Genomic DNA, 13,410 nt, shown 5'->3' on the forward strand with positions numbered 1-13,410 from the left:
ACCAGGTTTCAGTTGGTAAATTGTGCAATCTATTTCAGTTGCCTCAAAATAGCAACGTGCCAACAATGCGGCTGAACACACCTTGTTTTCAGACCAGCACGCCCATCAGTGCAAATGCATTTGCTATTTAAACAACGCAGCGCAGGATGTGAAAATGATAACTGCGTCGGGCTGAAACTAGCAAAAAACACTTGCTTCGTGCCTGGCGCCGCATTGTGCCTTCTATATGATAGGGCCCTAGGAGTCTTGGACACATTTCCTTACTTATGTGGACTTAAAGTTGCTTAAAGTAACTGCTTAAAGACTTACTTAAAGTTGTACTAAAGCAATGATGTGTCCTGTGTTTTGAAATTTGCTAAATTAAAGCAATAGGTGGAGCTTGACGTCCAGCTCCCCCTCTCTGGATGTAATGGGTGGAGTTGAAGGTCCAGCAACACCCATAACCCTATCCCTAAAGCTAAATTAGGTCAAGCTGGACTAGGTCAAATTCCACCCAAGACGTCCAGAGAAGGGTATAGCCGGATATCATTTGGCTCTGCCGTGAACACTACTTGGGACACTCTCAAGAATGCATTAGCACAGCTGTGCTTGGACCATGTCTGAGAAGTTACTGAGTGACAAGGCAGTGCAGTTATATCATTTAAAGGTTTGTACTTTTTTGTGATGGAAAAAGTACATACTTTTGCAGATGGGTATGCAAGTTTTGGGACATTGACAAGATTTTGTACATACTAGGCTTATATCACATCATAAAAATGCTTAACCACAGATCACATTTTCGTATATGTGTGAGCTGTCACCATAAACCAGCCTGTCAATCATCTCATGAACATCTTCCTCATATACAAACTCCACATGGCATTTAATGTATGCTATTCTTCCAAACATATTGGAGATAATGATGTCTATCTGCCAGTTTTTCATGCGGAGAGTTAATAGTTAATGGCCGAACATGACCTGTTTTGCTGTTGAGATGTTTGTATCTATAAAATTAAATTACAATGTTGTTGAAGGGTGAAATATAACATTAAATCTTTCTGATCAGGTTATTCAACCCTTTTCACTTTTGGTTGTTCATTACCATTAAATTAACATGTAAGTAAAATATACAGCACATTCATGTTTGTAGTTCACAACATCACAAATCCTCTTCAAGGGACATAATAAACACTCATAAAGATAGGCTTGCATATGAAATTACATACTTCCCAACTATGTTAGGTGAAAAACAGTATACTGTAGTATATGTTTGAGTTCACAGTAATCATAGTTGATTAGATGGCCTACTAGTTACGGTTGGATTCTGAGGTGTACGTCCAATGGATAGTTTACTATCCCATGTGGCCATGGGAGAGGTTTGTGAATGGCTGTGAAGTGACACTGACTCGGGTAGGTCACATGATAATGACAACATGACTAATGTGGTATGTCCAGATTACGTTCACACAAACATTCATATAGAGCATACTTTTTTTAACTGTAGCGAAATATTTACTTATTCGAACGATGTAGAGAGTATTCGATTTTGAATGTTGCCAGTCACCTAAGAGAATCAGCGTTTTTAAATGAATTGGTTGAAAGAATGATTCAATAACTCAGTTACTTGTCTCTATCTCCATTTGTGATTATGTAACCTAATTTAAAATATACTTTTGGTTGCTGTAATGTATGATAACAGTGATAAGCACACTTCTATATATATTATGTAAATTATGTAATCTTGTTTTAAGATATCGAGAGCAAAATATCAAGGTAGGCATTATAATGTGCATTCAGAGTCAGACACATGCTCAGGTTTAACTAGTAACCTATGCTTCATATACATTTACCTTTTCAAAAAATACGAAGCATAACACAAACACAAATATTCAATGATGCAAAGTTTATTATTAATATTTTTAACATAGCAAGAGCAAGAGGCAGGCATTATAATGTGTATTCAAAGTCAATCAGACACTTTTCTTAGTTTGATTTAACTGGTTGCTTATCTCCCACCAGGAGCTGGAGCTGGAGCTGGAGCCGGTGCGGGGGCCGGTGCCGGTGCAGGGGCCGGGGCAGGAGCAGGGGCAGGAGCAGGGGCAGATGCCAGCTGTGCTAAGATGAATGGCAAGAGGCTGAGGAGGGCATTGTTGTTTGGAAGCTGAGGCTGAGGCTGAGGCAGAGGCAGGTTAGGGGGAAAGTATGGGTAGGGATAAGGACGCTGAAATTGGTACGGGTTAAAGAAGCCTCCAGGTCGTCTCTGTAGTAATACCAGTAGAGGAACAGAGTAAGATTTACATTGAAAAAGAGTCTACACTCAACAGATTTTCAAAATGAAGAAAGACATACGTATATCAACATAATTAGAGGGTTTTCTATGATTTCTATACATAAATTTTTTTGCATGGCTCAGGATCATTTTTGCACTCGAGAAAATATGGAATAAATATTATGATCAGTTAATTAAAATGAATTTATGCAAGAGTTTTCGATTTCAAACTGACCTCTGAGGAATGGCTTGATGAGCGCTTCTCTCGATATTCTTCATCCTCTGCCTGAAAAGAAATGAATTGGTCATTTCCAGTGTTATAGAATAAGTAATAAAAAGGTTTGTGGGGGTTGAAACATAAATTGAATGCACATCAACACATATGCATTTGATCAACTAGAGAATGTTACTCACTAGCACGGCACAGCAGAGTCCAAAGACACAAGCAACAAGTAGGAAAGATTTCATGGTTCTCAAGAAGAGTTGCTCAGATCTAGAAAGATTCATTATGTGTAAATCGCAGTGGATACGAATGTTTCCTAAATGTCCAAATATAAATGCAAATGCCGTTGATTCAAAGATTGCTTCTTACCTTTATGGCAGATGTATGAGAGACTTCTCTGTTTCAGGTGTGACATCAAAACAGCAGTGATAAATGCTATATATATACATTATCGACATGCAACTGGCCAATCAGCAGAAGTAACATAGTGAAAAATGTATTTAGTATTTAGCAAGTATTTAGCAAGTTGGACTTTACTCAACAATTGGGAAATAGGGAAATGATTCACATAGTTGTCTCTTTTGGTATATAATTGTAAACATACACTGAATTTATGCAACACATAAACAAAACAAAAGATTAAGGCACACCTTAGGGCTGGATGGGATTCTTTATTGAATTATAAATGTCTTTACGACATCTGTCAAGGTTTTCATAAATCTGGAACTGAATGTGGAATTTGTAGTATTATAAACTTTTTCATCGAGTCCATCATCAAAAAGCTGATGAGTTCAGTAGAAAGCATTACTTTCAACATAAAAGTTCAGTTGAGGCATGAGGGAAAAAAAACTTTCAATCTCCAAAGTAAGAGCAGACACATTTATAAAAGTAATTAAAATGACAACATACTGATAGTTTGTGCTACATTTTACATGATATGATTTCAATTTTCATAGCATTTTATAATTTATTAAACCAACTGCAATTCGTTGGACATATGTGAATCCAACAGTTCAACTTTGAATTGTAGCCATAGCTCTTTTAAAGCAAAAAACGATTTGCAATTAGTTATTTTGCTTTTGTCCAAATTGATCTTTACATTTGACTAAAAACTGACATTTATTTATTTATTTAGTAAACTTAGTTCAGTTTTTACAGTAAATGGCTGGGTTAGGCGGTGTATTGGGTGTATTGGAGCTGGGGCTCAACAACATATTATTACACTAAATCAACATTTCTCCAAATCTAAATCAAACTAAATCAATATTACATAGCTATATCATTGAGGTTTTTTTTTTTTTTTACTTAGTACCAATAAATAAATCTTAAATACTTGACTGTTTTGCAGTGACATATTTTCATATGCTAAAGGAAAATGTCTTATAGGGACAGAGAGATTATGAGAAAATCCTCTGAAGCAATGTAAGTTTTAGATTTCACAATTGCATACATTGACAGTAAGCTTTTGGGAATGTGTGGGATTTTAAGGATTATGAAATGACTAAATATTGTAATATCCAGGTAATAGGTTTGTGTGCACAATGAGTTAAAAAATAGTAAATGCATGTGTGCTAAAACTCTGAGTGCATCAGCTGGACTGGGATAAATCTCAGTGTATTTGCAGTTCTTTCAGGACATCAAGAAGACTCAACGAATTGCATGACAGTAAGTACAATTGATACATTTAAATATACTCTACTCTCTCTCTCTCTCTAGTTTTCTTTTTTTACTTTAATTGAGTTAATGTTATCTTCATCAACTTTATTGAAGTATAGGGAAGATTGGGGCAAGCTGTCACGCTTTTTACACCGGTAAATGTTTTTAAGATTGGTTTATTTTTTTACATTTTTACAAAATATTTTCTACATTAAACAACAATAAGCTATTAAACATTTTCAATGACAACAATGTCATCATGGGATCCACCATTAAATAGAGGTTTTGGCAAAATTAAAACATTATAAAACTTTCTGAAGGAAAAAAAAGTACAAATAACTAGCAAGTGTTGTAATAAGTTGTGCGCATTTTTAACATTTAAAACACATTTGACAACTCTTATAATATGGCACGCGACAACTTGCCCCAACCTTGACATGAAATTGGAAAAAATACTTGTTTTCATTATATAGTTTACTGTTGTGTGAACGTACTTCATGCTAGTGTGGTTTTAAAGGGTTGTTTAAACTAGAGCTTTTAGGAAAATATGATGTTGGAATTTGGAGATTGAAATATTTTTTAATAAATGAAAAAATTCTCTTAATTTATCATACATTTTAAACATTAAAGTTTTTGTGAGAAAAAAAAAAGATTTATTATCTGACTGAACCTCCTCTCTTCTACTCATGAGTGACTCTATGTGGCTAACTATGGTACTTGTATGTAGAATTAGTTGCAGTCTTTACATTTAGTTTATTTATTTAGTATCTTTACATACATTTATCTGTCCTAGTTCAAATGCTTTCTCTATTTAATATCAGTTGTACTGAATTGCCATCATTATTGAGATAACTACGATTTCAGATCTGTTAGGAATTTCTTTTCTAAATAAGGTTAAAAAAAAAAACCGTGCCATCCCAAAATGAAGAGTCTCATATTATTGACTGTCCTGTGGCTCATTTCCTCTGGAGCTGTAAGTAAATTTTGTTTTTGAAGGATTTTGTTTTTACTCTCTTTATATCACTTATTATGATGTAACTGAGCAGCCCGGCTCATTTAAGCCTGTAGACCTGAATCAAACAACATTCAATGTATGAAATAACAATTATTATAATACCATGAACTCATGTCATATAAAAATTCCTCCCAGCTTTGCCAGCGTTATAAGCCTTGGAGCTCTTCTGGCAGTGATGAGGTAAACTCCCAATGCCCCCAGTTATAATAAATATGTAATTTTCTCCTGAAGCTGAACAAAATGCCTCATATGCACATGTTCTATTTGACTGTTTAAACTGTCTTTGCTCTAGAGGATCTATTGGCCCTATTTTCCTGGAGGTCATTATTATCAAGTGAGGCCGGTTCAACCCGGACCTCTGTTCCCACTGTGGCCATTTCAGTGGCCCCTGCTGCTGCCTCGTCCAGTCCCTTCCCCAGCCCCTGCCCCGGCCCCGGCCCCGGCCCCGGCCCCGGCTCCGGCTCCGGCTCCAGCACCCACACCCAGTCCCCCAGTCATCCCCACCACCATTCGTGGAGATGGTGGAAAGTAGAGCAGGGGTTGTTTTGTAAAGTACCCTTGACATTTCAGTAATGCTTTCAATAAAAAGAGTGAATCTGTTTAACATGTTATTTGGTTGTTTTTTTTAGAAATAATACAACTGTAAAATAAAACAATTTCCCTCATTTATTTAATTATACATTTAACGTTGGTTGGTAAACCCTGCTATAGAGAAATTTGTGTTCTATGTGAAGTTATCATCAAAATGCTTGAGCTTGAGTAGAAAATCCTCTACAAGCCCCTCATAGCGGGGGGTAACCGTGTACTTTAATATTAAATGGGCACACAAACTCGCAGTGAAGTAATACACTTGATATGGTCTTGTACGTCATATTTCGGATCTTTGTAGTCAATCGAATTTTAAATATCCAACAACTTGCTGCCCAAGCTCTGTGACCAAATGCTAATATTAAGCATATAGTCTCTCAAAATAGTAAAGTGAAAATCATTTCTGAATGAACATTTCAGATTATAAATGTTTAATGTAAAGGTCAATGCATGCAACTCTGAGGCATTATGCACTACAGTATAGGTGTGGTGCAAGTGTCAACAGAGAAAGATGTGGATGTGTAATTTTGAGATTTTGAGATTGTCTTGGGTGGGACAGTATGACTCCTGAGTCACTGCACACTTATTAAACACACTCTACATTAAGAGGAAATGTCTTCAAATGCATCTTACCTGTGATACCATGACAAGTCTTGTTGTTTGCATATCCAGTCATGTTTAGGGAATTCCTGGTTTTACCGTTAAAACTGCTGTCTGTGTCTGCATTTCTATTTGGTCTGAACCCAACTTAATAATAACAGTTATCTCACCACAATGTGAAATTAGTATAGTTCTTACTGTGGGAATGACAGAATTATACTGTCATTACCTGAACCAAAGTGGCTTTAGAAGGTAGCTGTGGTTTCGTTTTAATCAACATTGTGAAGACGAAATCAGTGAGAAGCGACCTCAGATGAGACAAACTCTTCTGGTGTGGGGGAACACAACATCTTGATTTATTGAAATAAACCAGATGTCTTCATTATTCTGACACGCCATCCTGTTTCTACTCTAAAATGTGCTTGCTGTGAAAATAAATGTATGGCATTCACTTACAGACTACCACAAACACACCTAGATTTATGATCATATTTATCTTTTATTAGTAGACTTTTACTACCATAAAACTGAACCAATATATCAAATCACCCAAACTCGTCTGGATATGTCTAGCATTTCAAATGGGTTGATTTGATGATTCATTTAGACACTAAGTGTTCTCTAGATTGTACAATTCAATTATGGTCTGAGGTTCAATATTGTCTGAGGTCAGAGCCCATTTCCAGAGCTGATTGGTTGCTTGAGGAATGGACACTGTTTAAGTACACCCTTCTCCACTTGCATTCTTTCGTTGTGATCAAAGGATTTTAAAGTGAGTATTTGGTTTTGTTTTCTGTCATGCAATATTAGCAACTAATTTATAATTTTTTCAAGTTGTATAGTGCACATGTATTTACTGTGTGTATCTTTAGGTATGACACAAATGAGGCTTATAGCGTTGCTCACATGTTTTCTAGCTGGAACATTTGGAGTTCCGGTGAGTCATTACAGTCATCTCTTTTCATCCAGATACCACTTGGGTTCATTTTTTTTTTTTTTTATGTTCCCCTTTAGACATTCTTTTCTCCATAAATAAATTCTAACTCTCATTATAGGAGACTGTTGGGGGTAGGGGTAGTAGAATAAGTTGACATGTTGCTAAGTTATTTCTAGTCAGCAGATATTAAGCAGACAGTCTACTAATACTCTAATGAGAGTTACATGCAGTGTTATTTATAGTCAACAGAATGTCTAAAGGGGACCATCAAAACCGAACGTACCATGGTTGTATTGTAGATTTTTTTTTCCTTTACTTCTCTGTGTGAATTCACTACTGCATTACTAATCTGAGGTGCAGTTAATGGTGAAATGGCATAATTTATTGTTGCTTGATTATGTTATACTTATGTTATTCAATTGACCTTTTCATAGATCTCCCCAAATGCTCCCCAAAAAGTCCCAATGGGAGATGTGCCAGCACAAGGAACCCCAGTGAGACAGTCTCCACCGTCTGGGTCTGAGGTACGGGTACAAGCCCATCATGTGCCACAGCAGTTTCAGCCTAAATCTCCCAGAGTGCCCTCTGGTCCTCAGCAACAGCTGGCCGCTCTGACCAATCCATGGGCCTCTCCACCCAACCCCAATACAGGTCTCGGTCAACTTCCAGCACACATTCAATACTTTCCCTATCCTCATCCCCAGCAACCGCAGGTAAGAAACTTAATTTGAATTCACTAATTTCTTACCTTAATAAAACAGTCCAGGAATTAATTTTTGGTAACACTTTATTTCAATAGTCCACATTAGACATTATACTGTAAGTAACCTTGCAACTGCAAGCCAACTACCAGTCATTAGAGTATTAGTAGACTGTCTGCTTAATATCTGACAACACTTTATTTTGATGCTCCTCCAATAGACATTTTACTGACTATTAGTAACTTTGCAAGTATATGTCTTATTCTACTAACCAGAAATTTAACCCTAACCCTAACCTAACAGTCAACTAAAACTCTAATGATAGTTAGTTGACATGTAATAAAGTGTAACCAAATTTTTAAATAAAATTATATAATTAATATTATTATTTAAAATAATACTATTTAAAAATATTAAAAATGCTTTCAGAATGTACTAAATTCTAAAAATACATTTATTAAAATACCTAAAACATTGCTCTCCCTGTATTTTTCAGTTTTTCTACTATCCTATTCTTGGACCACAATCCAGGAACCCAACAGTAAGAATGTTTCCATATAATATTAGAAATATGTGTGGTTTTGTTTGTAGTCATCAAAAATACACCACAGGAAGAGCTAACAGACTGTCTGGGTTCAGCAGGTTTATTCTGATACGAGGTCCAAACCCAAACTTAATTAATGATAGATGTAACCCTCAAGCAAGCCTTTATGCTTAGACACTTTGGTATATTATCAAAAATATTTCGCTGGAGGAAATCTTCCCATCTCCACGTCTGAGGAGTTTTGATTTATTGTGGAAACCTGATGCACCTGATGTGTCCAAACAAGGAAGGTTGATGTAATATATTGCCTCGTGTGTCTGTAAAATGTGTGCACACAAATAAAATCTCTGTCAGAAATTTGTCAGTTCAGCATCCAACAATCCTAAGAGGAGTCATTGAGTTCATTCACTCTTGATTGAACCTCATTTGTCCCAGAATCCACTTCTTATTGTCCTTTTGCTCACTTGTCAATCTCCTAAATCAGAACTTTTACAATTAGTTCTCAAATGCTCCTTTCCATCATCAGTTCTCCTATGGAGTGCCTGTTTTCCACCACGCAACGTCTCAACAATTCCCTGCTAATGCAGTTACAGCTTCACAACCATTAATGGCACAAAACAAACAACACAAGCACCAAATGCATCCAAACCAGCCTCAGCAACAACAGGTATCAACGCAAACATTCTGGACTCAAGCAAATCTAGTGTTTTCAATATTCTTATATCATGTGTTTTTCCACAGGTTCAACAATTTCTTTACATGGTTCCACAGACTCAACAACGAATGGTGAATGAATTGGCATGAATTGTTATTCAATTGAATATTTATTCTCTAAATGTGTTATTGGGGGGTAATTCCTTATGTGAATGCTTTTTAAAGGCTGGACCATATGGTGGATTGAGCTCCGAGGAACTTCAGGTAAAAAAGTCTGAGATCATAAGTGAAGATGCTTCTTTATTTTATTATTTTTTTTCTATTCTAATTTTTGGTATAAATTATATTATCATCATAAAAATTTTAGCAAGCATTTAGCCTGTTCCCATTTTTTTGAGATTCATATATGAATGTCACAAATTTGCTTATTTAATTGTGACCTAATAGTGCCAATTTTGATATTTTTCTTCTCTTAACTTTCTAAATCCTACAAAATTAAGCTCAGAAGTGTAAAAAAGATCAGACACCACTGTATCTTTGAAAAGGTTTTTTTTAATAAATAAATATTTCGTCTAAATCTCTGTCACACACAGAACATGGGACGACTGGGCCGTGTTGACATGCACATGCCTGCGTTTAGGGGCAATGTGTTTCCTGTAGCTGGACCACAACCTGCTGTACCTGTTAACCCTTTAAGACCAGCCAATTCCTTCCACATCAACACCTACCCTGTCAGTGGAATGACCTTCTCGACCAATACTGAGGTCCAGCCACCTAGCGCTGTTGCTGTACCACCCAGTGGGGATGCCATACCTGCTACTGGTGGATCCCATCCAAATAATGGAGCGCTGCCTAGTAGGATTGCTAACAAGCAGGAACGTGAGCGAGTGCCGTGTGATCATGTCCAGTCTGCTGAAAACCCCTTAACCAACACTGGACCTTTGTCTTCTGGTCAAGGGACTTTCGTTTCGGCTGCCTTGCCCACTGTCCAATCCGATCCCCAGTACAGTGATCCCAATCTAGTTCCCACTAAATTCCCAACACCAGAAGAAGCTCTTGTTCCAGCGTCCCCACCACTGCTTTCCGATACTGTCAAGACCAACCATGATTTGTACCCCTAAGAGAAATCTTTGCATATCTTTACTGCAAGATTTATTTTAATATGCATTTTGTATTATGCTTATGGTTTATATATGGGTTAAGGCAGCATAATGGAAGTTTTTTTAAAATATTTGTCATAGCAGTTCTAAAACTGTACTTTGTTTACTTATTACTATTTCTTTATCTTTTATTCTTCCCAGTATGAACTAAAGCTTTGATTTTGTTGTGAACGAAAAGATTTAAAAATCAAAACCCTTTACAATTATTTCTGACTTTTGTACTGTGAACTTTGTGTGTGGTCCTCAACATATATACTAGACATATGATTAAATACAAAGTTAATTACAGCCCGAGGCTCCTTCTGTGTTGCATACTGTACATCTGTCATCAAGTGTCAGCTGTGTTAATAGAACTGGAAAAATGTGCACATTCCCAGAGAATCACAATATGAGTGAATTAAAATTTGTTTTAAACTATATGATTAAAGTGCAGAGCATTTCTGAAAGTTCTTAAAATGCCATCAGAAAAACAGAATCGCCTACTGGTAAGGGACAATAAATTATTATATATATATATATATATATATATATATATATATATATATATATATATATATATATATATATATATATATATATATATATATATATGTTTTACTTTTATACAGTACCTGGAAAAAAAAATACATAATAAAACTATATGGAATATTTTGTATCTTTTCAAATAATTTCATAGCCAATTGTTTTTTAACCTTTACATGAAAGTCAACAGTCAAATTATTGACTTTCACTGCAGTTTCCCAATGTAACATGTAATGTAAATCCAGAATGAAACAATTTAATTCCAATAACCAATTAAATTCAACAGAAAATGATTTAAAATATTGTTTAGGTACAGTTTCTTATGGTCTATTTTGGTACTTATTATTTATAATATTATTTATAAATACTTTATTTCCTAGCAGTGTCCTCAGTCAGGCAGAAGGTTCCTACAGTTTGAACAAGTGTGAACATTGCTGTCAGAGAGCTTTTATGATTTCATCTCAAGTGCCATAAACATATTTTCTGATTGCGTTTGATTTATTTGTACTATATCATGCCAAATAATTACAATCTCAGCCAAAATGTTGCTTTGAGATAAGCAAAGATATATATTTGCTTTGAATGCACATTTTTGCCCTCTATAAAGGAACTTGGCTGGTCACCAAAGCCAATCAGATGCTGATGCTATGGGCCTTTTGTTTTCAAAGAGAATATAAGGAGTAGATCCAGAGAGCAGTATCACAAAATCCTCCTCCTCAATCCTGATCACAATCAAGAGTCTTAAACGAAGGTAAGGTACAAACAATTTTGGGGCTGAAGGTTGATCTACTTTCCTGTTGCAGAAGGTTACATAGAAGATAGCAAACAATGAAACGATATCTTTGCATGTCATATTTCAGACATCATCATTCAACATGAGATCCCTCATTTTGCTTGCATTTGTCATCGGTGTGGCCTACTGCGCTCCGGTACGTGATCGATTTTACTCTTATGTATTTATCCATGAGCCAACTGTGACAAGAGAATGTGGGATGCTAGCATTGTGATACTAGCCTTAACTCTCCTGTTCTTTGACCCACAGCAACTGATGTATTATGAGCTAGAGTACAAACCTGTCATGGCTCCACAGGTTAGTTTGGTCCAAACATTAAATTAATACATGGAAGGGTGAATTCAGGTTGATTGGGACACTTTCCCCAGTCATTTCAATGGCAAAAGTGTCCCAATCAATCTGGATTCACCCCTATTTCAATAAAGTGACTCAAGGAATATGGGAATAAACAGTGTCATATAGGATTATAGTACATTATGTAATGATCTACAGGCTCTTCCTGCGGCCGCCGCTGCAGCTAGACCTTCTGAAATAGAGATTGTAAGAGTATAAATTACATATTACATTTTATATTATAGTAATATTTTAGATGTACATTTTCATATATGAATATAAAATGTTACATTAAAAATAGAATTATTATATTATATGATCTTTTTCAGCTTCTGGCAGCTCATCAGGCTGCAGCTGGAGGTTCTGTAAGTTGGGTTTCATTTCTTTTCGCAGAGTATTCATTATCTTCTGCTAGCTGAGCATGCGATCAGTTTTTCTTATTCTTCACAGGGTCAACCTATCCGTGGCTTCATTAAACATGAGATTCCCCAGCCCGCAGGCAAAGAAAGTATTGAAGTTGTACGTGTATCTGCATTTTTTTTATTTCCCTACTGCTACATGAAATCCTCCATTTCTCGTCAACCATGTAGAAGTTCATTCGTTTCCCTCTGTTTAGCTGTACCCCTTCGGCTTTCCTCAACCTGCTGTCCCTGCTGTCCCGGCTGTCCCGGCTGTCCCGGCTGTCCCAGTTGCTCCTGCTGCCCCAGTACAGACCAACCTAAAAAACTGTGATATATTTAATAATATCACATATATATGAGGCTGTATATAATCTGTTGTACTTTTTTAGGCTCCTGTTCCAAAGGATGATGATGATGATCATGATGACTAATGGTTAAGTAATAATTATATCCAATATATTAATCATAACGCTGTAATGCCACAAATTTAACCGTTTTTTTGCTATTGAATATGCAACATTGGTTCTGTAAGTTGGGTTTCATTTCAACCTTCAACCTTGGGTTCAACCTTTCTGCACAAAGCAACACATTTCTAAAGCCTCCGTCTTTTCTTTTTCTCACAGATGAAAGTATAAGCTGACCACCAATTCCTGAACGACAAAGAAGCTGCTCGTGTTTTGCAGAGTGACTGCATAAATGCTTTCCTGCTTTAGAAAAAATGATGACCCATCAAATGGTGCTTTTTTTCCAGCGGCTTGATGCTCGAGAGCCATACAGTCATAAGCTTTTCTTTTTTTTTTTTTTTTGCAAACATGTTTTTAAATCTTGATTTATAATAAAGCGTACAATCAATACTTTGTCTCCTCTTGTGTGTTATTATTAGCATTTATGTTGAAAAGGTTTTTTTTTAGATTATTCATACATAACAATTCCTAGTTTGGCTGAAAATAAATATCATCCCAAGAAAGCTCTTCAGAACCTGACGTTGTTGTTCAGACAGTTCTCTCGCTGCAATTAAACATCACTAAGTTTGTA

At 36.0% G+C, this 13,410-nt stretch overlaps 1 protein-coding gene across 1 annotated transcript; it reads left to right on the plus strand.

Moving 5' to 3' along the window:
- Positions 1-7,731: 7,731 nt before the first annotated feature.
- On the plus strand, positions 7,732-10,287 carry ambn (ameloblastin; the record flags this gene model as incomplete). Its single annotated transcript, XM_081360705.1, has 6 exons — positions 7,732-7,980; positions 8,465-8,509; positions 9,039-9,179; positions 9,254-9,298; positions 9,392-9,430; positions 9,760-10,287. 6 exons carry the CDS (start codon positions 7,732-7,734, stop codon positions 10,285-10,287), a joined length of 1,047 nt encoding a protein of 348 aa, XP_081216831.1.
- Positions 10,288-13,410: the final 3,123 nt, after the last annotated feature.

Source organism: Scardinius erythrophthalmus, assembly GCF_964197995.2.
Source record: "Scardinius erythrophthalmus genome assembly, chromosome: 3".
In the NCBI taxonomy this organism is placed as follows: Eukaryota; Metazoa; Chordata; class Actinopteri; order Cypriniformes; family Leuciscidae; genus Scardinius; species Scardinius erythrophthalmus.